This window comes from Manacus vitellinus, unplaced genomic scaffold (assembly GCF_001715985.3).
Source record: "Manacus vitellinus isolate BGI_N305 unplaced genomic scaffold, ASM171598v3 scaffold_4_pilon, whole genome shotgun sequence".
In the NCBI taxonomy this organism is placed as follows: Eukaryota; Metazoa; Chordata; class Aves; order Passeriformes; family Pipridae; genus Manacus; species Manacus vitellinus.
The window spans coordinates 2,943,250-2,970,409 of NW_021940604.1; the positions used below are offsets into that span (position 1 = coordinate 2,943,250).

Here is a 27,160-nt window from a genome sequence, read left to right on the forward strand (position 1 = left end):
ACCTCCAAGATTTTCTAATGGAAAAATACACAGCTTTATAATGTAACTCTAGCATTTCTTATCTCCAAAAGTTTTGAATATAATTTAATTATTTATATTTACATGTAAGTATTGAATGGCACATATAAATCTATTTTGGTACCCTCTCTCATGTACCTATTCTAATATCTTATTTTATACATAATCACAACACTTTATTGCTAGGGAAAAAGAGAACAATCAAGACTTTGGAAGTCATAAAATTAAGTTTGTAGGGGGCTTGGTTCAAACCAACAAAAGGAAGCTCTTCTTCAGGTAACGAGTCATCGAGCTCTAACAGTAATTTGCCAAAGGATGCACTTCCAACGCTAAAAGTTTCCACAGAATGAGGAGAAAGCTGGACCCTGAAATAGCACATAAACAGAACTACATACGGCCAGGGAAGCCTGAGCTGGAAGTGACCGGGTGAACATTGTGCATTCGCTCGGCTTGTTTCATCCCTCACGCTCTGCTATCTCCTTCAACAGGATACAGCTCTTCTACGCACACGTATTCCTGGCAGCAGGAGTTACTGCAGGCGCACCTAAGAGCGACTTTTGCGGCTAACACTACCAGGACCAACATTCTGAGGACCAAGGTGGCTCAGTGAGCACCGAGGTCATTCCTGCAGCGCTGCAGGACCCAGCCTCCCAAGGACCACGCAGGCCAGGAGGGTTTCATCGTCGGGATGAGTATCCCGAACGTCCTGCTGGGACACCTGCGCTCCTCTCGCCCCTCCGGCCCCAGGCCGTGACCCGAGATCGCTTCTGCCACGGCCGCGTCCTGACAAGGGCTCAGAACCGCCCGGCCGGGCCGGGCCGGAGCGCGCTCGGTACCGCCCCCGTCCCGCCACCGCCCCCACGCCACACCGCGGACCGTACCTGCGGCGAGAAGCGCGCGGCAGCGCCCCGGGCGCCCGGAGCTCGGCCCCGCCCGCGCGGGCCACGACCGGCCGCCCTTCCCTCTCTCCCTCCTCGCCCGCCCCTCGCGATCCGCGCGCCCGCTCGGTGCTCCGCAGCGCCCGCGCTGCTCGGCCGCTCACTTCGCGCGCGCATTTTGTCGGTGTCCCCGCCGCGGAGCCGCCCGGATATGGGCAGATCCCGGCCTGCCTCGCGCGGCTCCTGCCGCTCCCGATGGAGCTGCGGCGGCTCCCGCCCGCCCCGGCGGAGCGGCAGCGCCTGTAACCCCTGCGAGCCCGCTCGGCGCAGCCACACACAGTACACACACAACAGGCACCCCCCGCCGCTGCCGGGCTTCGGGCAATGCTTGTTGCTCCCGTGGCAGTGCCGAGGTCGATGGACAAATCCCGATCTCTTCATGGGGGTGAAAAAGCTCTGACGAGCCTCCCGATCCAGCTACTGCCCGAACGATGGCCTCGTTACGGACCGACAGGAAGGAACACCCACCGATTATCACTCAGAGTCGCACCTCGACCGTTTCTTTCCATTTCATCCATTTAATTTCCATCTTTTGCATTTCAAACAAACCGAGAAGCAAAATTTAAGCTGCTCTAACGAGCCCGTTGGCAAGTTCCTACGCTGCCCGACGAAGGAAGGACAGCCCTGTCACCCAGCTCCTGCAGCCAGACACAAGGAAATCGGATCAGGTAAGGTGTTCTTGCACAGCAGACCAAGGCCATTCTTGCAGATGTGAAGTAAAATACACTCTAAAGTGGTTATGGTGGAAAAATATCACATAAAACCTTGTAAGTAACCTGTTGCTGCCCAGATCTCGAGGATTCTCTCCATCCTTCAGATTGCATACCCAGGATCAGTCCAAGTGAGTTAGTTATTTACCTTTCTCCAAAGATGAGTGCAAGCACACCTGTTTGAATTAATTTAGTAACTCAGACCACTACTCTTGTGCAAAACTTTTTATTAAAAAGAGAAAGGGTTCTTTGTAACAAAAGGTAGGTACAATGCTAATCATAAAATTGAAATTTCCCAAGATTTCAGACCAGACATGAAATTTTGACAAAGACTATGTCTCAAGTTTAGAAAGTCTTATTCTTACACCTGAAAACACAGCCAACACATCTGTCAAATATGACCTCTTAATTATAAAAACCACTTTTCAGTTGGTAAATTTACTGGTGCATTATCAGGTTTTAACATGCAGCACCCATGATAAAGCTGTATATAATGCAAAATAATGTTGCTAGAATGCTTAGATTCTTACAGAACCTTTCAGATTTCATAGCTTTAACAGTTTTCCTTCCAGTTCTCATGAACTAACATTAAAAGTTATGTTCCCCTAAGTATATAAAAAAACCCCTCTGCTTAAAAAAACCCTCATGTCTCTCAGGTGACATAAAAAGAATTTCAAAGAACCCCATAGTTTTGCTTTAGAAATAATACTTGAAAAATATCTTTACAGGGAAAAATAAAAATCCAGGGTTTACCTTTTCTTCAGTTTTTATGCGTGTGTGTATTATAGACATAACTTTACAGCAAAGATCTTGCCATAGTGACTACTTTCCCCCTTATCCAAACAGGCAGCAGGGAAGAAATGGCATGTAAGCTTGCTCAGTTACCCATCCCAGAGTATGAATAGCGAGTGACAGCTGTCAGAATCTGAGGTACCTCACATTTCTTCTGCAGTACCAGGACCAAGCTGGAGGTCTCTCCCCCACCCGCCAGTAACAGACCAACAAGTAGCAATAACAGTGAACCTGACATTTCCCAGTAGTTCAAGTTGATCAGTACTTCAATGGGATACTGCAGTCATTTCATGCAAAAAGTTGTCTGTTCACATAAATAGCCTCTGCGTCAGTACCATATACTAGGCATGGTCCTAAAACATCTAAGCTATTCACAGACAAAGTCTGATTTGGAATTAAGTTGGTGATTTCCATGCGGTCTTTGGTAGGATCGTTGCTTAGCCAGGCACTTACTACAGACTGGTTAATGGTATTGTGGGAAAGATAGGTAGTACTTCTTCCTCCTGAAAGAAGGAAAGAGGGAAGAAAGGGGAAAAAAAGTTTCAATTTTGTTTATATATTCTCAGAATTTGAAGAAACACAGTAGATATGGGACAGACATAATAGGAATATAATTTTACATTTAAGTCAGTTTTCAGATTAGTTATCAGATGTCATTTCTTTGGTCAATGAAGGAAAAAATAGCTTAAAAAAATCAAGTACTTAATTACAGAAACCTAGTACCAGCTCTGACCTCAGTTAAGACAAATACATCACAACAGCTATGAACTCATCTCACCAGTGTAAGTACCTGCAAGTTTTTCTAGCCAGAAACTAAAGCAAGAACAGAAGAACAGAAGTCTGTTTATACAGTGTCTTGCTATTATTGGGTGTTTCAGCTTTGCTTCAGTAACACTTATTCCCTACTGTCCCTCCTCCCTACTTACTCTGCAGCAAGTGACATACCTGTATTTGACTTTGAAATTTTTCCATGTAATATTTTACATTTAAACTGAAGTATCACAGTTTGAGAACTGTCATTCAGCATAAAATTAACAGGTGCCTGAAGTGATGCTAAAGGGTTTATATTTCATATACCTGAAAACATGCAGAGTGCAACTTGAAATCAGTAATCCTATCTCTTCCATATATAAAACTTAACTTTGAGGCCAAAGTCAGCAGGTGACAGTTTCCCCACTGTTTACAGTCTGAAGTGACAAACACTTAGCAGTCTTTGTGATTATGTGAAATGTTTGTATTAAGTCAGTATCATAACTTTAAAATCCTGCCATAATGCAAAAGGATCCATTTTCATTCATTGGAATTTGACTGAAATTATGACCTTGAATTGTAAATTCCTAATTCTATCTCATTAACATATCAATTTTGTGGTATTCTAACTTTGTGTATCTCCTCAGAGACTCAGTAATGTCATTGAGGCTGCCTCTGTGTCTTTTCTACAATACAGATGATTTTTAAGTGAACACAATCTCTCTTTGAAATCATAGCTGTGCCCTTTCACACATTGGTAAGAGTGTAGCACATTAAGAAAACCAAAACCAGACCACAAAAAACCCTCACACAACTGTTAGCCTTTTAAGTAGTTTTCCTCAAGTGCCTATCACTGCTTGCTTTCTAAGAAAAGAAACTAGGTTTTATTATTCTGTATTAGGATTGCGTTATTAATTGGGTCACGTAAGAACACTGACTGTCATGAACACTGACAAATTCAATGCAGACAGACTTCTAACATCCTTACCTTGATGAAGAAAAGATGGTTTTTCAGATACATTTGTGGAAGAATCCCAGTGCCAAAGTGATCCATCTTCAGAACATGTAAATAAGTGATCAGGGTTGGAGGGATGGAAGTGAACTTCCCACACTGGAAGTATCAAACAGAACCCTGTCAGAACCACTTCAGAACAAGTATCAAGTACTTCAATCACTGCACTTTGGATAGTATGATGTGGACATGCACTTACAAGAACCCATGCCCCCATCAAAACCTTCCACTCTTAAGTGTGTGTGGGTAGGAGACCCAAAGCCCCATGCTTACTTATATACTGCAGTTTTCCCTCCCCTGGGAGAGGGGTGGTAGGAGGGGTGGGGGAAAACCCCCCTACTTTCTTGCATTTTCAGTATTGCAAAAATTGCTAAAGGTTAAAGTTATATCTGAATTCAGGCATTCTGTATACCATCTGATGCCATCCTCCCTACTATTAAGTTTAAATCTGCACGCAGCATGCATTCCTTCCCAGCACGTTATTTTGTTTCTAGATACCACAACTGTGGAAAACACATTTAAATCAGTAAAACTTAACATCAAGAAATATTTTTACTCATTTAATACGATTGTAGCATCAAGTAAAGATATTTTCTGCATAAAATGAATTGCTGTCTTTTTTGTGTAAAGTTACTAGGAAAGTGAGCTGTTTCAGCATTGTGGAGGCACCAAATGGATGTGTACTATCTTGAGTTTCCCCTTCTTCCTCATGTTTTCAAGTTTGTTAGCATCTGCATTCTTGCTTTACTCTATGTGCATAATTTTTATGACTCTTTATACACCTACCCTGCTAGAAACAATCATTCTAATCAAATGCATTTAAGGGCTCATTAAAGAATTGCTTACCAAGTCTAGTTTTAATTTAGATAGAGTTGGCTTTTAGATAAGAACAGTCTCACACACAGAGAAGGAAGCCAACTGGGTGAAAACACATTGAGTAGTAGTAGGTATCCTGGGAAGAGTATAGAGGTGAAGGTTATGTAGGGATAGGGTGAGGAAGGCCAAGGGGAAGCTGGAACTGAACCTGGATGAAAAGAATAAAAGGAATGGCTTCTACAGGTATGTCAGCCAGAAAAGGAAGATCAAAGATGTTCCCCCCGATAAACAATGCTGGCAAACTGGTAACAACAGATAAAGAGAAGACTGACATACTTGGTAACATTTTTTGCCTCAGTTTTCAATGGCAACCTCTCTTCCCACACCTCTCGAGTGAGTGGACTGCAAGTTAGGGTCTGAGGGAGCAAAGTGCCTCCTACTATAAGAGAAGCTCAGTTTTGTGACCAACTAAGGTACCTGAACGTACATAAATCTATGAGACCTGATGAGATGCATCCCAGAGTCCTGAGGGAATGATATTTGAAAAGTCATGACAGTCAGGTGAAGTCCCAGGTGACTGGAAAAAGGGAAAGATGGGTACAAACCCATGTTTAAAAAAAGTAGAAAGGAGGACCCTGAGAACAACTGACCTGTCAGCCTCAGCTCTGTGCCTGGGAAAAACATTCCAGATCCTCCTAGAAGCTGTGCTAAATCATGTGGAGGACAGAGAGGTGATTCAAGACAGCCAGCACAGCTTCACCAAGGGCAGGTCTCCTGCCTGACCAACCTAGTGCCCTGTGTCCTAGTGTCCACTGTATCAGTGGACAAGGGAAAGGCTACAGATGTCATTTATCTGGACTTCTGTGTATGGCCTTTCACACAATCTCCCACATCCTTCTAAATTGGAGAGATTGGGTAGACTGTTTAGTGGATGAGGAATTGGTTGGACACTCACATCCAGAGGCTAGTGGTTAACAGCTCTGCATCCAGATGGACATCAGTGACAAACTGCGTCCCATGGAGGTCCATACTGGGATGAATGTTATTTAATATCTTCATCAATGACACAGACAAAGGAATCGAGTGCACCCTCAGCAGGTCTGCAGATGACACCAAGCTGAGTGGGGCAGCTGACACACCTGAAAGACAGGATGCCATCCAGAGGGACCTGGACAAGCTTGAGAAGTGGGCCCATGGGAATCTCATGAAGTACAAGGCCAAATGCAAGGTGCTACACCTGGATCGGGGCAACCCCGGGTATCAATACAAGCTGGGGGAAGAACAGATTGAGAGCAACCAGGGGAGAAGGACTTGAGGGTGTTGGTGGATGAGAGGCTGCACATGAGCCAGCAATGTCTGCTTGCAGCCCAGAAAGCCAAACGTATCCTAGGCTGAGTCAAGAGCAGTGTGGCCAGCAGGTCAAAGGAAGTGATTCTCCCCCTCTACTCTGCCCTCATGAGACCCCACCTGGAGAGCTGCATCCAGCTCTGGGGCCCCCAACATAAGAAGGACATGGATCTGTTGGACCGAGTCCGGAGGAGGACCACAAAGACAGTCAGAGGGGTGGAGCACCTCTCCTATGAAGACAGGCTGAAAGAGTTGGGGTTTTTGAGCCTGGAGAAGAGAAGGCTCTGGAAGACTTTACAGCAGCCTTCCAGTACCTAAAGGTAGTTTACAAGAGAGTTGAGAGGGACTTTTAACAAAGGCATGTAGTGATGGAACAAGGGGGAATGGCTTTAAACTGCCAGAGGGCAGGCTTAGAGTAGGTATTTGGAAGAAATTCTTTACTGTGAGGGTGGTGAGAAAAAGTGAGCTGGAACAGATTGCCCAGAGAAGTTGTGAATGCCTGCAAGTGTTCAAGGCCAGGCTGGATGGGACTTTGAGCAGCCTGATCTAGTGGGAGGTGACCCTGCCCATGGCAGGTGGGTTGAAATGAGATGATCCTAAAGTCTCTTCCAATCCAAACCATTCTATGATTCTATGAAGAGGCAACTATGTGATTGTTTTCTACCATAGTTACAACAGCTTACCTTTTACAAAAAATAGAAACTTTTCTAAAATAACACCTTCTTCTCCCCCCTCCATTTCAGGTACTTACTTTCTGCTTCATGAGCATTTAGCAGGGACACTGGCATAGTACCCTGCCTGATGTCCCATATGCTCAGCATCCCATCCTGGCCCCCCGTGGCCACAATATGCTGCTGATTGGGATGCCTGTCCACACAGTGCAGTGGAACTCTGTCACCTGCCCTGCAAAGAGAAAAAAACAAAACAACCAAATAACCCAAACATGAATTCTTTATTTAGTTTGTGTTTTCTCCTTCTTAATCCCTAGGAGTGTTGACAAGTGAGGCACAGGTATCCATTGCAGCTTCAATTCCTGTAGCATCTGATCACCACAGGCTGAAGCCACATGACATCTACTGGAAACCAGAGGTATGGCAATAACATGAAGCTATAATCGGATGAGCATCAGATTCTGTGCCCTACGGTACACAGACATCTACATGGCATCTGACAGATTTACAGGAGTGAGGATGCCTTGCATACACATAATACTCTACGTATACCTACCATAAGATTACTGTGAAATACATGTTATAATTACAGTTTCAACATATACTAACAGTTACCAAGAGAGACTGGGCACTGACAAAATCACTTACCTAAACCACAGCCTATTAACAGCAATGGGAATTATTACACAGACAACAACAGGATTTAAATCTAGCTCAGTTTGTTTTCTCACAGTATCTTATAAGGCACAAAGTTACCATTCAGATACATTCCAAATGCCAGAAACCTTATATTAGGCCTGTGGAGAAAAGCAGATGTAAAGTGTATATATATAAATAGGGAAAGAGTTTTTGGTTGAGAGTTGGAATTTGTTTTCTTAAAAAAGAGCAAGTGTACAGGTGCAATAGTCCTTCAAGAATTAAATCATAAAACAGACCACCTAAACACAATGCTTAGTCACAACAGTGGTTCGGCCATTAAGCAGTCTGCTTTTGATTATTTAAATACCAAAGAAGTTAAAATCCTTTTAAAAAATCAGTGATATATCATCCCATTGTTAGGATGCTATCAGGAAAGATTTACATCAGATTATATAAAGTAGGCATGCTTCTCAGTAAATATGTAAAAAAGTGGAGGTCTTACAAAGAAAATATTTGAGATGGCTCATTTCTTTGCTGTCTGAGGTCCCAGATTTTTAACTGTCCAATTGAATTTACTGTCAAGATCTCAGTTGTGCGAAGGAAGGTCACTGCATGGAGCGTACTGCTGTCTGCATTGTCTGCAAGAGATGAGAAAAGCATTCAGGTAAACCTATGGAATGCTAATCTCCCCTTAATTACAACAAAATACCTCTTTATAGAAAACAGAAACACTTACAACCTCTGCATTTTCAGCATGAGAGACAGATCAGTATCTGCAAATACCCTGTGAAAAAGAAGCCCTTGCTTCCTATATCAAACACTACTGAGACAAATCTGTAAGAAGCTGTGTTGATTAGGTTTGGTGCTTAGAGAACTCCTTGTTGATCCATAAGATTTCTTTCTGCAGTTCCTTCAAGAGGAATCAATTCAGCCAAGTTTATGGTTTTCAACAGTTTTCTTTAGATGCCTAGCACCTACTGACAGGAGGCAACTATAGAGCTTTTTATAATGGAGTTCTTCTGAACACAAGGAACAGTACTCTGACTGGGAACATTAAGCAGTTGTATACAGAAACCCTTAATTCACCAACTTTTAGACCTTTTCCAAGAACTGTCAATGTGATATCAAGTTAAATCAGAGTTTGTTAAATCAGTGCTTGTTAATAACTAAATGGCAAAGCTCTTTTTTTTTCAGGTCCTTTTCTCCAGAGCTTCTTTTGGTCAGAGTAATTTAAAATGTTAAACAATTTTGAGGCTTTAGGAGAAAATGTAGACACCATTTTCTTGTAATTCTGTTACTATATAGAAACTTCTCATCTTGATTATGATAGGGTAACATTTTTAAGTCTACTTTCACCTCAAATATTTTAAAATTCTTTGTGTAAGCCCATACGAAAAGACAACATAAGTGAATTATTATCTTTCTGAATAAGATAGTTGCCTAATTACAGATACTTGAATTACTTTTCTGCTTTCTATTTAAATGAAAACTGAGGGGAAGAAAAAAAAACCTCACCAAAACACTTTTAAAAACAAATGTTAGATTACTGAACAGTGAAGTTCTAAAGGATTTAAAATTTTATGACAGAGTAATACTAAGTGATTTAGCAATGATACATTTTTATGGCTTCAAAAGATTTTTACAGAATCTCTAACTTTGGAGATTTTTTCCTACCATAATTGACTACAAACATATCAACTTTGTATTATACTCTTAAATCCATTAAACAATAACAAAAATACCAAGGTATTCCTTTCCATATATTGAATGAGGTACAAGAGTTCTATCAGCTCAGTGCCTGTGAAATGTCAAGGTGTCATGGAATTGGGAACCAGTATGAAAGATTGCTTACACCATAGAACTCCATCCTGAAGAACCTGAGAGCATCTTCCAAGATGTCCTCTCTCCCCTCTCCAACTTTTACTGTAAAACCATCCATAGTACATAAATTTGTGCATGTGCTTTCCACCTAACTCCACATAAGCTTCATTTACGGGGTCATCGGTATGACAGACTTACTTATGTACCATTCCTAATCTACCCTACCCATTTTCAAAAGGACATTTCTCAGTTAACTCACATCTGATTTCTTAAATGCTTACGTGGCAGCAAATCTAAATGCAGTCTTCCCTGCAGCATAACACTATGCTATCACAGTGTTATGCTAACAGATGAAGCTATCACTACAAAGCAAACATTTTCAAGGAGCACTATGAAGTGAGCACCAATAAAACTAGCAACTTGCATCCAGCACATTATTAAATTTGTATGTAAGCATCCAAGAAATTACCCAGAGAAAAATAATTTTGGGGGTTTTGACATTTACTGCATGAGAATTCACAAAACACTCTATTAAACTTGTACCAGAACACTCTGTGTTGGTATCTGTGTATATGTAAAACTTTTCCAATAAAATAATCCTTTTAAATTAGTTAATGTCCTTGCCCCTCAAAAAGTCATAGAATCACGAATCACAGAGTCATTAAGGTTGGAAAAGACCTCTAAGATCATTGAGTTCAACTTCTGACCAAACACCACCAAATTAATGAGACCATATTAATGTCCAGTCATTTCTCGAATGCTTCCAAGGATGGTGACTCCATCACCTCCCTAGCCAGCCTGTTCCAATATTTCCTGTGAAGAAATTCTTCCCGATGTCCAACCTGAACCTCCCCTGGCACAGCTTTAAACTATGTCCTCTTGTCATGTCACCAACTGCTTGAGAGAAGAGGCTGACCCTCACCTGGCTACAACCTCTTTTCAGGTGGTTGTAGAGAGTGATAAGGTCTCCCCCGAGACTGTTACTGTGTTTTGTGTGTACCTGATAATAAAATCTGGCTCATGCCTTGCTCCTTTTTTTTTTAATATAGAAAGGTTTTCTACAGAAATTCTCAAGGAACTTCGGTAAAGGGCTGTATGCAATTAGTAGGATTTATCTTGTGTGTATATACAGCCATGGACACACGAGAACACTCTCTGCCCAGAAATCCCAAAGTACTTCCTTTCTTAGTTGGCTTTATCACTGTGTAAATTCCTTTATCCACTGGAGGACAGGTTTTGCTTAAGAAGAAAGAAAGGGCTGTATCAAACTGAACCTTCAGAAATAAAGTTTTGGTTTAGCAATGCCACTATCAAACATAGTGTTACCATCCTTTAAATTACTTCTGCTTTTAAGTTCAATTTCCGGCAGATGCTCCAAACTTGTATTCTGTTTTCACTATTCTAGCATGATAGAAGAGTTGGGAATAACCAGGTTTTGACACCTTGCTTCATCACATAATCTATTACTCTAGGGAATACGGAGCTTTTTCACCAAGAGAGAAATGATCCCTTGGTATTATCACCATATTTGGCAGAAAAGTAGGGTACAAACAGTGGTTTCTGGTTCTTGCTGTTCCTTTAGACACAGACAAATAGATATTTTAGTATATGGACACCACAAGGGTCAATCTTAATACAAATAGTGAATTGAAGTGACCATTTCCATGGCCTCCAGTTATGAAGAACTTGGGAGACAATATCTCTTGAAACCTAGCTGTGTTTCATATATACTGGTACAGTATTTAACAATTCTAGGTGAAACAGAAACCTACAGAGAACATTGGGCTTGAAGTTTCTCCATCAGCTAAAACATTAACTTACATATACTTGAATAAATATAGAAATACATCTGAAATATGTTCAAGTATTTAAAGTCTGGAGAGATACTGCAATAGTCTGGAGCAAACGCATTCAGCTTGGAATACTGAAATCAATTATCAATTGACTTTTTTTTTTTTTGGTTATCATTTGAGAAGCTGAAAACCAAACAAACCCCTCTGAACTGTAGTAATTTGAACAGTTATTTGACATACCTATAGTTCTTACTGCATCTTTCTGGTCAGCTCTGAAGAGATTTATTCTACCATCTTCTCCAACAGTGACAATTTCTGGGTTGTTGCAGACGACTCCAGTACATGCTGCTCCACCACAAGATGTGTCTTGATCCACGTGATAATGGGCTCTCTCCCACCGGTGGTTGGCAGATAATGTCTAAGTAGTAACCAGACATGAAATTATGCTGTTAAATAATGAACCTTGCAGAACAAAGCTTCCAGACTACTCATGAAACCAGAAACAAGCTCCAGAAAAGCCATACCACCTCACAGGAATAAGAACCTCGTTTGCAAAGCCTAGCCATGACACAAAAAGGAATCAAGAAATCTAAATTTTCGTCAACTCTTAAGGACACAACCCTTCCATGAAACATTATTTATCTCTTCTCTGAACCACCATTTTCACATGACCTAGAAATTAGAGAGAACACTATTTATGACCTGTAAAATGTCTTTGACTAGGCTGATGCCTTCAATCTTTCCCCAGGACAAGGGAAAAGACCTGAAACCTTTAGATTTTGATGGCAAAGAACTCAGTTTATTTTAGGTACCACACCAAACTATTAACAGACATCTGTCTTTATTGTGTCATTCAGAATACATAAGAAAAGTAATTATTTTCAGTGATTTATAATCAAAGCAAAAGACTACAGAGTTTGCATATCTTCCCTCACATGACACTCGTGAGAAGAAATTCAACATAAGTCATTTACTTCAAGAATGCAAAAACTCTAATAAGGCAGGTACAAGGCCATTAATACCCACTCCCCCCAAACAATCTAATCTCCTAAAGTATGTTTTCAGTGAATGGACTATTTGGTTACAGATGTACACTACAAGATACCCCAGTCTTGCCCTGAAATCTACTTTATGTAGCATGTGTGTAAAATGCTTTTTTCTTTCCTTGTATGTATAAAGTCAAAGCTTATTCTAACACACTTATTAAAATAACTGATTTTGGTAGGCAGATGTTTCTTATGTTGAGATCAAAGTCAGCTGTATTACACAGAATAGCATCTTAAAGCCAAGCATGTTACATACCTGGTTATTTTGATGATGACGGAATATAGTTACGGTTCCTGTTGATGAGGCAACAACGATTCTCTCTTGATCCAAAAACTAAGGAGAGATATAGTAAGTGTGCTATTAGTCAATGTTAATACTAAGATGATAATTTTGACTTTTGAGTAACCTAAATTATTGGTAGATAGAGGGAAAAATAAAACAAAACCCCCAAAAAAACAACCCCACAAAGCCACAGCGGCTGGCTTTTGCCCTCTTTCTTTGTAGGAGTTTTTTGGCCAATCTGAGCATTTTGACAGCTCACTCTCACTTAACTTCTCCTAAGTAACAAGCCCTTAAAAAATACAGATCTATTCAACACTGCTATTTTACCTGCATGTCCATAACATCACCATTGTGCTGGATATCACACAGCAGGTGAGGTTCTCCATGATATTCACCATTGAGGCCCACATTTCCAAGGTCGTCCGCAGACCAAAAGGAGATCCTGTTATCCTGTACGGAAACGACACCACCACTTTTACCCGAAAATACTTTCGAAAGTATCGAACACTACGCCTCAGCCAGGGAAAGCGCCAAGCAAGCGGCTGGGCACCGCTCCTCGACGAAGCCGCCGCCCGAGCCCGGCGGAACATCGCATCGCCGGCGGGCATAAGCTGCCGGGCGGGGAGGCGGCCCCTCAACCTCCTACAGCAGACACGACCACGGCACAAGCCCGGCGAAGGGCGGACACCCGCCGGGCCGAGGAAGCGCTCACGGCGGGGCCCGGCCCAGCGCGAGGCGCAGCGGCACAAGAGGGCCTTTCGCGATAGAGGTGCCCCCCGCCCGCCAAGCCCCGCGCCCCGGCCCCGGGCAAGGTTCGCGCCGCGCCTCGGTCCCGCCCCGGGCCGCCGTCCTCGCTGTGTCCAGGGACACCGGTTAGCAAAGGACCCGTCGGAGGCTGATACGCGAGGCGCGGCGAGGCGGGGGCGCCAGCGCCGTCCGGCTGATCTTCTTGCGACACGAACTTGAGCGCTCCAACGTCCTCCATGCCGCGCACCTGTCCTGTCGCGATTCTTGCTTTCTCTTACCGCCCAGCAAACCCGCTGCCGCGCGCCACCTCATTGGCTGCGGCGCACGGCGAGCGCGGCAGGGACAGGCCCGGTGAGGCGCGGCGGGCGCCGCCACCGGGCGCGGCGGGGGAAGGGGCCGAGCTGGCCCGCCGCATGGGGCAGCCCGCCCCAGCGCGAGCGCATCGCCCCGGCGGCCTTCACCCCCACTCACCTATTCTGTGGCAGAACCGGGCCGCAGGGGAGCAAATCGAGGAAGGAGTGAACTGTGCTCCCTGTACTGCTCTGGCTGGGCCGGCGCCCCCAACGTATTATGTATCTGTGTCACAACGTATTATGTATCTGTGTCACCTTTGCATGACGTGCACCAGCTTCCGTTTTCTCAAAATAAGTGACTTGGACAGCAATTAAGCATCTCTGGTCTAGATTTGCTTTTAAATATGTCCTGGTTTCGGCTGGGATAGAGTTAATTTTCCTCCTGATCGCTGGTACAGCGCTGTGCTTCAGATGTAGTATAAGAATGATGTGGATAACAGACTGATGTTTTAGTCGTGCTTACTCCAAGTCAAGGACTTCTCAGTCCATGCTCTGCCAATGAGCAGGTGCACGAGAAGCTGGGAGGGAGCACGGCCAGGACAATTGACCTGAACTGGCTAAAGGGATATTCCATATCATGGAACATCACTCTCAGTATAGAAACTGGGGAGAGTTGGCAATGAGGGACCAATTGCTGTCCAGGGATGGGCTATTTAATCTTGTTTTATTTCAATTATTAATGTTACTAAGAGATAAATTATTATTAACTCAACCTATGGGTTGAGTTTTACCTTTCTTTTATTCCAGTTGTCCTCGTCCCACCTTGGAGGCTGGGGTGGGGTGTATATGTGACCAAGTACTGCCTGGTACTTATTTGCTGGCTGGGGTTAAACCATGATAATATGTCCAAGTGACACACTCATTCCTCTGACAGATTCCTACCTGTACAGAAATAAATACAGTATTTTTTTTTTACCAAATAGCATGTTAAATCAAATGGGAGGACACAGGTACTTCCTTTCTAGTATTTCACTTGAGACCTAAACAACAATGCAATAAAAGGTTCAGAGGTTAGTTGTAAAATGAACTGATGGCTGACATAGCTATCTTCACAGTTGTCATTTCAGAGGATGAGATTATTTGTCCAGCCACTGCACTGCAGTAAGGGACTTTCTCATAAGCACTTTTACAATCTGATTTTCTGCTGCATTTTTTCTTGATGCTGCTAATGCTGCCAGCTCTCAGAGGTTCTATCAGGTGGACTTAGCAGAGGCTTGGACAAAGTTTCACCTGTGTTACTGCAGTTTTCCTGCTAAGGCCATCTGTCTGATTTCTTCTATACAGCATTCTTGAGTTCTTCATCGAGTCTGCTATGCTGTTTTGTAATCCCTCAGATGTGATATGAAATGAATGATATTTTATATGCTTCATGCATCATTTGAACTTTCAGTTGAGATTAACTTTTTTTTCCATATTTATGTACAGCAGAATCCAACACTGAACATATTCAAAAAGCTGGATTCTATTGTAGTCTACCATGCTGCAAGCCTTAAAACAGCTTTGTTGCACACGGCAGTAGCATTATTATTCTACAGCAGCAAATACCTCTGGCACCCTGTATTAAGCTGATAGCAGCAATTCTGCAAGTCACTGTCAACTCCCAGGGTATTTTCAGCTAATTTTTGTAACACTTGTGAGAAACATCAATAGGCAGCCTCAGAATACAGCTACAGACCAGATAGCTAAAATCTGAAGAGATAACACTTTGGGATTACCAAAAAGCTTTATTAGGCAAATATTATTGTTGGTTTCTTTGTGATTTCTGTGTGTATTTTTTATTTTGTGGGTTTGGATGCTTTCTTTCTTTGCTCAGGATTGCTTGTTCGAAAGCATTTGTGAAGTATTAAGGAGAATAGGTTGGACATAGAGGCTTATTTTAACTTAGAGGAAAAAAAGAGTCACAGTTTTTCTTCCCCGCCCTACATTTTTTTAAGAAAATGTTGGCACCATATATGATGGAAGTGAGAGCTGTGATGGATTTAGGGCTGCTCTGTGAACCTTTAAATATATTCTCTATGCTTGATTACTATGAAAGATGTGCACCGTGTTAGTGCACTGTTTCAGTGTAATAGCAGATTTAAATAAACATAAAAAGGGGGAAATAAACACCAGGAGAAAATATGCCTCATCTAATATTTCTGAGGTTTTCAAAAAGAATGTTAAGTCTAGATGAAGCTGACTCTTGTAATTGGGTCCAAACATATTAGCTGAGACAACAAGGAGCATCTGTGGATTATCCTTAAATATGGCTAAAGCTAGGAGAGTAAGTGAAAGGGAAGAAAACTCTGAAAGCATGCCTACCTCTCTGGCAGAGGTTAGGAGGCCAAAGAACAAAGGCACTCACTAGATCAGTGGTTGTACTAGGGCAGGATAAAGCTAATTCTGACCTCGATTTGCTGATAATCTGGTTTCCTCCAATTATCATTGAACAATATTTAAAGAAAGTTGTTTGGAGATGCCAAAACAATATTTACAGCTAGTAAGAATTCCTGGAGTTTTGCCCAGTTCAGTCCCCTGAATGAATACAGTTGCTATGCAAGGTCCTGCAGAGCAGATGTAACAGCAGAGGGCCCTGAGTGCATTCATAAGCCTCACTGGCCCTCAGCTGGGCTCCCATGGGTTCTGGGGCACCCTGCTCTTGGCCTGAGCTGTGTTGCAGGAGGGCCTGTGCCCAGCCACATTGCCCAGACTTGGTGACTGGCTTGACTTGGGGCCTCACTTGTCATTTTGCTTGATGGCAAAACCATTACTGTCCCCAGCCCTGCACTGTTTGCCTCGCTCAAACACTGTGGAATGGTGTCCTGCTGTGTAGTGTTGTCATCCCTGGCACACCTTCTCCATGAAGGAAGGCTTACCTTCCTTCATGGAGGGGTCCCAGTTCTGCTGCTTCCTAATGTGGAAAGTCACTGATGTGACTAAGTCTTTCTCACTTCCTCTTTGAGTGCAGAGCTGGGAAAATAATGTAAATTGCTGAAATGGTAATACAAAATGAAGGTACGCACCAAACGGGCTTGAGCTTACAGGAAAAGAAATGAGATGAAGGAGAGCCATTAAATTAAAAAACAGAATGGAAGCAGTGAGAGGAGGAAATGTAGGTGTAGAAGCCAATTAGTGTGGGGTTTGGGACATAACTGCGGAAATGTTCAGCAGGAACATTTCACAGGGAAATTTCTGCTCGTGGTGTATATATATGCAGAAGCAGATGGGATCAGACAGTGATGACCAACTTTTCAAATTCTTTTCAAATTCAAAGAATTAAAAAAAATTCTAATGGGTTCATGAGGTGGGAGGGAAGGGATAAAACAGAAATAGCAGCATGGAGGGGTTTATATATAAGTACAGTGTAAGTACAGCCAGGGGATTGAGATGTGGGTGAACGAGAAAGAGCCAACATGCTTACGGTTAGTGGGATCTTCATGTCAGAACAATCAAGTGATGGCCCACTCTGGCTGCTAGCATTCCTCTGCCTCTTCCCTAAGAGAAGCATCCATGCAGCAGCTCCCTGGAAAATCCAAGGAGATGGCTGTACCTGTGGAAGACGGAGGTGCCTGCAACTGACAGTGGGCATCCAGGGACCAAGGTGCTCACACTGATCTGGACAAGTGAGGGGGAGTAGGATACAGAAATACTGAGTGTCAGAGCAAATGGAGAGGTTCCACATGAATAATGATACAAATAATTTTTTAATTTCTGCTTGTATTATACTCTAGTGTAGAGTGCCTATGTTCCTTTTAGTTTCATCTCAATGGATGTGCTCCTAATAAGTTTTAAAAAAATTGATTAATGGCCTGGGATTATAAAATAGAAAGAGTTAGAGACACTCATGTTTGTTTACTGCATAAATGGGTGCATCCTGCCACTACTGGTGTATGTTAATTTCCCAGGGCCCTTTCAGGCAAGTTGGCTTATCTTAGAGCTCCTGGAAACCTGCCAAGCCAAATGCTGTTTCCTTCACACATGCCTGGTATCCATCCAAGACACCCCAGATATTGCTAAGGAAGGCCCACACTTGTTTTAATTCTCTGAATAGTTCTGTCAACAACATAACCAAGAGATGGCCAATGGATACCTTCAGTCAGAAGGCAACTGGGCAAGTCTGCAGGTTCCTAAGAGATAAAGATGGGCTCTTTCTTGGTGCTCTGTGACAAGCCTAACCCTAATTCAGGCTGGTCCTAGTAAGTGGTGTCAGTTTATATGTAAATGGTTTCTCTAGTATTCCTGGTCTCCCAAGGGGGGTAAGTATCCTTGGAATGCTTTTAAACATGGGCCAGCTAGTTTCTTGCCAACAACCTCTCTATGTGAAAGCAATGCAGTTTGCTTGCATCTGACAGCAGAAAAACATTTAAAACAATTAAGTATTTCTGTGCATGTGCTTTTACAATGTCTCTCTGTTCTCTGTACTTGCTGCCCTTTGGGAATTCCTCTAACTCCACGGCTTCTTTTCTCCCAGCCCACTGGATGTAACAGGAAGACCTTTTATATTCTAGGGCAGGCTGGGAGCCTCTCACAGACTGTAGAGCAGTTGTTAGATCATGCTTAGGAGAAGCTAGATGGAGAATACAGAACACAGCAGTGGATTTGTCTCCAAGATTAAAAAAAAACAGATGGGAAACATCTGGGAAGTCTATGGATGGGCTCTGGTGTATGCATTGAGCAACTGCCAGATTTGCTGTGGACTGACTGCGAGCTAGGGAAGCAGATTCCCACCTTCACCTCATTTTCTTCACCTGAACCAGCAATGATTGGATGAAATATATGTGTTGTGTGGAGCTGGAACAGGTTCACCCCTCTCAGCCAGTACGGGCTCTCTCACAGATGTTATATGTGTCTCCCACGGTGTTATGTTAGGCTGTGTGTCCTTGTATCAGAAATGCTTTTAAGAAACAATATAATACATGAAATTATACCTGCTGGATGATATCTCATTTTCTCTAGTGTTTACACAATTTAGACCCTGCCTATTCATAGTTATGTATCGCTACTCTCATGTTTCAAAAGCCAAGAACTGAAAACCCTGCTGTCTGGTAGCAGGCAGATGACATACCTGCGCTGATGCACCTGGTTAAGAGAGGAAGTCCTGTAAAATTGCATTCCTGGGCACGTGGAAGCGCATTTGCAGAGAACAAATGCAGAAGTCACAGCACTGACTGTAGGTTCCCTGAAATTGCAATGCTTTCCCTTGAGAACAATAGAGTTATATATACGTAACAGGTTGCAAAATTAATCATTAAGGAGTTTTGGAGTAGCCAGGAATACCACATGATTGTAGGAAGTGAATCCTATGGTTTTCTGTATTATGCTACAGGCTGTGGGAGGAACTGGAGGTGCTACTTTTCCCTTAAGATTGCGACTTCATCGTGGCCTGTGCTGGGACAGAGTAAATACCCCATTGGAATCATCAGTTTGGCATTTACTAAATTCCGAGCTATTGACCTGGACGCCTTTTGAAAAGAATTTTAATTTCCAACTTTGTCCTGCGTCGTCGGCATCAAGCCGGTAGATGCTCTTGTGGAACACCGGTACTTTGGCAGGGTTTAGCCAACACACGCCGATGCCAGCTCTCCGCAACCTGCTCCCCCGCCCCAATTTCGGCGCAGTTTTCCGGCTGCTCAGTCCCAGCCGTCCGCCCGTCCTCGCTGCCGCCTCACGGGGGGGACACCTGGAGCCCGCCCCTCGCGCGCCCCCTGACCAATGGCAGCCTCCAACACGTAGGCCTGGCTCGCGCGGGCTGCCCTGCGGCCAATAGGCGCGCCCCATGAAACCAGAGCGCCGGGGGACAACCGTGATTGGCTCCGTCGCAAGGGCGGCAGGTCGCGCCGCGAGGCTGGCGGGGCCGGGATGGGCCCGCCGGCCCCGACACCGCCTTCTTCGGTGCCCGGCGTGTGCCGGCCTGTGCTACGGGAGCGGACAAGGCAGAGGGGGAGACGGCGGTTGTGTACCGAGGTCCCGCTTCGCTATCTCATTCATTAACACAGCTCCTAAGACCACAAACTCCGCGCCCCTAGATCCGTTCCGTCCCGCCCCGCCGCCGCTTCTGGGCCGCCGCCGCTTCTGGGGCAGAGGGCGGGACCCGGGGCGCCAGCACGGGATCAGCAGCCCCGGAGCCAAACCGGTAACCGGCGAGCGGGCCGCTGCGCAATCCCACCCCCGCCCGCCCCGTGTGCAGGGATCTCCCCACGCGCGCCCGGGCGCGTGTGGACGCGCATAGCGCGAAGGACTGACGCGGGGCGGGCGAGCGGCGCGGGCGGCCAGGTCTGTCGCGGCGCGCGCGAGCGGTGGGGGTGGCCTCACTGGCGAGCGCGCGCGCGAGCGGCAGCAGGAGGGGAGGGCGGAGAGCGGCGCCTGTGTCGCGGACGCTGGAGGTTGTGTCTTCCTGGGGAAGCTGTTGTGCGCATTCGCGGCGCTGAGGCGGTCTGTTCTGCTCGAAGTGTGTGCCTAGCGATGGCCTGGAAGTCGGGGTCGGCGCAGCCACTTCCGAGCTCTTCACACCTCCGCAGTGAGGTCCTGGGTGCGGGAGCGCGGGCGGGCGGGGCCCTGGGCCGCGGCCTATTACGTTACGTTTACGGCCGCTTGCTGACGTTCGGCCGCGCGCTCCGCTGCGCGGGCGCCCGCCGCAGCTGTCACAGGTGTGAGCGGCGGCGCCAGGCTGGGGGTGTGTTGTCTGTGTGTCTGACGTGTCTGCGTGCGTGTGTGTGTATGTCCGTGCCGGGCTGTCCCGTGTGCCGCGCGGGAGGTGTGTGATGCTCAGGCGGCGGGTGTCGCAGGGCGGGCCGGGTGTTGTTGCCGGGAGGCGATGCGGCGGGCGGGGCGGCGCCGACTGGCGGTCCCGGAGGGGCAGCGGCCGTGCGGGCATTCCGCGATGTTCTCAGCCCGCACCGCCTCCCCTGTCCGCCCGTTCCCGGCCGCTCGTCCCCGGCTGTCTGAGCTGAGGCGGCGGCGGCTGCTGCGCACGAGAGGGCTCATGATTCCCTACACGCACCGGGATCGCGTCCGTCTGGCTCGCTGCGGCTGGCGGAGCGGCGGTGTCGGAGGGTGCCCTCCGCTCTTGCAGGCCACGGCTGAACGCAGCGGGAGCCGCCCGGGTTTGGGAAAGGCGCCCAAGCGGCCGAGGGTGTTTGTGTAGGGGGAAAGGGGCGTGTGACAGCCATCCTCCCCGGGCGGGGTCTTAGGTGCTCGCTGCTGGCCCCAGCCCCGAGTGGCTCCTCCGGGACTGCGAGGAGAGGAGGGCAGGGAAGCTGTCGGGGTTGCGGACTAGCGTTGTAACAGCTGAGGTTTGAGGTGGCTGCCGGGGACTGGGCGCTCCTTGTCCTTATCCAGGACAAGTGTGCTGTCCCCGTGCTGAACGTGGAAGGTGTTGGGCGGGTGCTTCTTCGCCAGTGTTCTTCGGTACATCCTGAAGTATGCAGGTCCAGAGAGGACAGGGTGGTAACACCTTCTCTGTTTGGAGCTTCCGTTTTTCATATCAGCATCGGATTAACCTGTTTTAGGTACACTTGTAGTGTCTCTCTTCTTTACTCCTGGTCTTTTCCCTTCCTCTCCTCAAGTCCGTGTCCTAGACATAAAAGGATGTGGATTTGAGGCCTGTATTATGGCAGTTGTCTCCTAGTTTAGTGATGCTGAAAGACCACAGACAACTTCACCTGTGTGACCTCCTCATTATTCTGGAGTCATAAGAGAATCACCCTACTTGTTTTCTCCAGTCTGCTTTTGTTAGATCCTCTGATCATGTGGTCTTTTCCAGTATTTTCTTTTGAGAACTATTCCATCCAGCACAACAATATATGCTGAAGTGACTTTCAGTTTCACTGTAAAAACTGCTAATTGCTGTACAGTTTCACTGTAAAAATCTATTTAATAAATAGATAATAACTACTTATAAGAGTTGTAGTGGTTTTTTTTGTTTTGTTCTGCAACTGAAAGGCTAGAAATACTGTTTTAGTGGAATATTGTTCTCCTACATAGTCGGGGAAAAACTTTCTGATATAAAAATCAATGTTAAACTCCAAAATATATACAAAAAGTGAGTATTGCCAGAATTGTCTATGGCGCTCAGAACCTGAAGGCAAAACCAGTTTCTTTGTTGCAAAAGACAATGACAGTGTTTTTCAACACATGGAAACTGTTTTGGGCTTTGCAAATAATAATAATGAAAAGGCTAAAAACCATTGCAGTTAGTACACAGCAACAGTAGTATGGAAGCGGAAAGTAAAATAGAAGTGCTTAATATTGTAATCTCACAGTATTCAGTGATGGTAATTACCTGGAAAATTACAATCTGTAATTTCTCCCTCTCTGTTTTGCATATGCATGCCAATATGTTTTGAGGGGTGTTAAACAGTGGATTGGCAATAAAATGTTGCGGAAACACAGAGGCTTTTGATCTTGCAGCAAGACTGTGTTGTCAGCCTCGGTGGGACTCTGGTGATGGTGTAGGGCTGTATCAGTGCAGAGCAGTTGCTGAATTAAGACCATAATTTTTAAACTAGAGTTCCTCAGGGAAGATGATGCCTTGTTGCTAAAGTTGGGAACAGATTTAGAAGAAAGTACTGTTTTATATGATATAATTCTCCCAGATGTTTTAACAAACTTAAAAATCATTGGTTACAGAAAGACTAAAATGCTCCAGAGGGTTTCTTTGGAGTAGCAGATCTCTCAGTGTACTTTTCTCCCCTCTAAAAACAGCTGCATAGCATAGCATTTCTAGCATTTTATGCTAGAATTGAGAATAAAAGGCAGGTGAGGTTGGTTTGATGTTGTCCAGTGTTTGTCTTGTGCATAATTTAGTAACTGAGTGTGTAATTTAGTGTATAATTTGCATAACATAAAGGAAATAATGCAGGCTGTAGTGACAAAGTATGTTTTCTTCTGCACCAAAGCCTGGTTGAGAGGGTCCTGCTCATGCTCGTATGCCACAATTCTTCTCTTGACTGTTTTTGTAGAATTGCTTGTGAGGGAGGGTGTGCTTTAAGACTGGGTCACTTTCCCATTACTTATGAAACACTGAGATTTAAACTTCTCAATATCTGTAAGCTGTTCTACTATTACGGTTAGAGAAGCAGTGAACTTTGTTATGGGTATAAGAGGGATGGGAAGAATTGTCTTGTGACAATAAAGTTCTCTAATTTCATGAAACTATGTTGACATTTGCTTATTGGTCACTTCACTGTTGCATTAACTATAGAAATAACTTCTCTGTAGTGGTACGATCATTCTGTTGATCTGAGAGCAGTGAGAAGTGATTTTGGGTATTTGCAATGCAGATTTAGGCAAGATAACCATCATCTTTGCTTTCATGTCTTAAAAGGGACAAACTAACAAAGAGGGCCCTGGAACTCTGCATATTTTTCAGTGCGTGCTTAGGGACAAATGACTAAAGAATGTTGTGTGACATTTTGTTGTTCTGATTTTTAGCTTCTTGTTGCATTAGAAACATGTTCTTGCACTGTTAATTTACGGCATCATAGATGCATTTGACATACACAAAATAAACTTGTTTCAAATGCACTCTTCACAGCAAAAATGCTGTCCTTGAATGTGCTGTTGCCATGAGGTGTTCAACTGTGTTGTTTCCCAGTCGTTCTTGAAAGTACTTATAATTTCTTAAAAATTCTGAAGGTTTGATTCTTTCTGCATTAAAGCTACTTATAACAAATATTTTTCACCTTTACAGAGTAATTATTTTAATATTTGCTTCTTCCTAACTGAAAATAGTTGAACATGTGCTTTCATACTTGAGCAAACTTTCTCCCTAAAATATATTTAAATTAAGATCTTTTAGCAGACAACATTTCTAGGAAGCTATCTAAATGCAGGTTACTGTAGGGATAGAAATCATGCTAAATATAGAAATAATTGCCTGTGTTTAAATAAATGCCTCTGACAGGAATTTCTTTTTATTATGAACCTGCCATATAGGGATGCTGAGAAAGCAGGAGAAGACTGGGTAATCAGTGAATTATTTATTGTAATCTTGCTTGGTTGAAGGTCTTTGGATTCTAAATCTGTATCTTTTTTTCTCTCTTCAGCTATCCACTGATAGTTCACTATTAGGTCATTTTGATCTCCTTCTGTCTTTCATCCTTGGGCTCTTGCCGAGTCCTGTTACTTTACACAGCAATATCTTCGAAATCAGCTTTTCTTTCCTACCTGCAGAACTGAAAAATTCGTTCCCTGTCTAATTTACAGTCCACCAAAGTCAATTAAGTTTCCTTATTGCGCCCTTCTCCTCCAATCAATTTGTTGTGCTGCCGTATGATAATCTTGCTTTGCTTATTTCTCTGATCATATTATGCCAATGGTGTTATCACCACATATACTTGCTTCTGAATCCACGTTTCTCGGTGAAAGTGAAGGTGAATTAACTTGCCTGTGGCTAAAGTGCTGTGTAATGTTGTTAACCATTTGTGGGCTCGTTTCCTGCACATTGTGTTATCTTCCTCACATAAACTTGTATCACAAAACTTAGCAAGATACCACAAATTCCATAGAATTTTGTGCCTCACTTGAGACCAGATCCTAATTTTTTAGTGTGAATGATGCTTCAAATCAGTATGTAGTATCAGTATGGTCAGGGTTTGAGAATTCTGTTGTTAAACATGCTAAAGATATTTCTCCAAGTGTTTTATTTCTCTAGATGTTAAATTATTAAAAGTGTCATCTTGGCATGCTTCCTCATGATGAAGGGTTATCTACAATGAATCTGCACCTTTGGTGCAGGCTTCTAGTTGCTGAGGACAAATCTCCTTGGGAACTGCCATGGATAGGAAGGAATTGGATATGGCATTGCTAAGCCTTAAGCTATGTTCAGCAAGAGGTAAACAGTGGTTTTATTTTGTTTTATCCTGTCATATCTCTTCCCGTGGTTTATCCAAATCTCTTCTACATCTGTCTAATTTTGCTTGAGGAAGAGTAATGTAACTTGCATGAACATGAAAAAGGGAAATAATAATGGAAAATTAGACCTAAAAACCTCCTAACCCAAATTCATTGCCTCCCCTCTACAAGCAGTTAGGCTGCCCGTTGTGTACATTCTGTGAACACCCTTTCCTTCAACGTAAATATTGTATTGAGGCTTCAGTGACTAAGCATTGTGACTTATGGCCAGCTAGTGAAACCATTGGAAGAACTATTTTTTTTTTAAATAAAAAACTGACACATCCACTGATATGTTAGTCTAAAGTTTCTAAAGTTTAGTTCATATCTCAGGTGGCAGACATGAAATCTGATGGTATTTTTTGGAACACTGATTTTTAAAAAAATTTTTGAACAAGTAATTTGAATAATTGCCTAAAAGAGTTGCTGTGAGACTTTTTTATTAGTGATTTAAGCATTTGTTAGTGATTCGTCCATGTCAGTGAAGTGTTTTGAAGAAATTTCTACACCCTTGATCATTAAAGAGGCAGGCCTTTAAGTAAATCAAGACAACTAAACATCCCAGAAAATAGGAAATTATAACAGAAAGAAAAAAACCTAAACTTAAAAAAACATCAAACATCCCGTTTGATCCGTGTGTAAATTAAAACTGTGTTCTTAACTGGTTCTTTGTTGTTGGCACATTTTTTTTCTCGTGATGTTAGACATGGTGTCAATATAATGTTAAAAACATACCCATATGTTCCCACAACCCCCTAAAATTGAGTGCAACAAAGTCCTAGTCCTTGGTCATCCAAGAAGAAAAGAGGGCATGTTTTTGGCTGGTTATTTACATCACAATTCTTTATAATTAGTAATTTTAATTAAAAAATGTTTAGTTCTTTTGCTTGAGTGAAGATATGTTTTTATTTTTGTATCTGGATATAATGGTATGATACGATTTTTTTCCTGGCGTTCTGAATCTGCCTAATAATGCATAGCAAAATTAAAATAATTTTGCAAATCTGTCAAAAACAGGTCATTACTGTTGCATGCGGGCATTTTAAAAAGATGGCATCTTCTATGGTTTAGTTTTAATATAACTAAGCTTTTCTTTTAATATTACTGTTTCTTTCATCCTGATGTAGTATCAAGAGCTCACTAAGACCTGTTGGAAAGCCTAGAAAGAAATGCATAATGTTTGTTTTCTTTTGAATGATTGTTTCTGTGAATGTAATATCTCGAAGTCATGTTTCTTAATACTACATAACACTTTAAGTAAATAAATTACTTGATTTTTCTTAGGATCTTCATTTCATTAATGTTTTTAATTTTTATTTAGATTACCAACATTTGGCAAAAACTGAGTAAACTCTTTCAAAGACTAAGACCAGTAAAATTTTGCAATGACATCTCTCCTGGAATGGCTGACTTATGTTTTAAGACTTCAGAACCTGAATATTTCAATATTGGACTTGAACACAAAATATTTTTAAATGCTTGCACTGTTGAAATCTTAAAGAGATGGTCAGGCAAATATAACTTCAGAAATTCTTCATAATTTCTGCTGCTATAACAGCTCTGTGTCATTTTGTCCTAACAGTCAGGGTTATGTTCAGGGTTATGGTCTTCCTCAGCTTTTGCATAGTATTAGTGAAACCACTTTCATAATAATAGGCTGTTCATGTGTTCTGGCTGCTGGTCTTGACATCATTGGCTTTTCTGAAAACAGATCAGCAAAGTGCATGGAATCTGCTCAGTAAGGTGTGAGATGTGCATCATCTGCCTTTCTTTACAGATCTGCTAAAGGTGTAAGTAGTTCTGCCTCAAGCCTTACTATGAAGAGAGTTCCTTGTCTGTCTGTCCTATCCAGTTAAGTTTATCTTTAACCTCTGCAACAATTTTTAATTATTACTGATGGTTGTTGCCACTTTATATTGAACTTTGCAGTTTTGACATTCAATGTGATGCGTAATTGAAGTTCAGCCCTCTGAAATGTAGACGAATCAAGGAGTGCTCAGAGGTGAAGTCTCCCTCATCTGCATATGCTTGTTAAAATTCATTGGAAAGTGCAGTTCTATGTTTTTGCGCGCTGAACCCAACCTTAAAGTCACTTTCTTCTTTCATGTACTCCCCAAAGTTTCTTCATCCAGCTGCTGATACAGATTTAGACAAAATCAATATAACCATTTTGACTGGTGTGAGTACATTACATACATGACTTCTATGATAAAGCTGTGTGCTGAAGGGCTATGCTAGTAGGCCTTTCTCCTCCCCCAGAGAAGGAGATGGTTAATACCAACTTTGCAACACTGGCCTCCAGTACAAGGGAGCAATACAGCTGTGGTTAAATACGTCTAAATTAGTTACCTGCAGACCTTCAGATCCATGAAAATTAGTAGAGAACTTGTATCTGTTATACCAAAATGGACAGGTTGTTTTTGAAGATGATTCTTTTCAAACAGGGAAGGAATACTCCCATAAAGTACAAGCGAAATTTTGAGAGATAAGTTTGTATTTAAGTGAATCTTGAGGCTGTATACTAGTTTGTTGTGTTGAACCAAGCTCATGGT

General features: G+C 43.3%; 1 protein-coding gene across 1 annotated transcript; it reads right to left on the reverse strand.

Annotated features, from left to right (window-relative positions):
- Nucleotides 1-1,878: 1,878 nt before the first annotated feature.
- On the reverse strand, nt 1,879-19,493 carry NUP43 (nucleoporin 43). Its single transcript, XM_029962718.1, has 9 exons — nt 19,122-19,493; nt 14,468-14,557; nt 12,964-13,086; nt 12,610-12,687; nt 11,548-11,725; nt 8,196-8,331; nt 7,135-7,286; nt 4,197-4,319; nt 1,879-2,961 (listed from the first exon to the last, which is right to left on the reverse strand). Exons 1-9 carry the CDS (start codon nt 19,491-19,493, stop codon nt 2,747-2,749), a joined length of 1,467 nt encoding a protein of 488 aa, XP_029818578.1. The 3' UTR covers nt 1,879-2,746.
- Nucleotides 19,494-27,160: the final 7,667 nt, after the last annotated feature.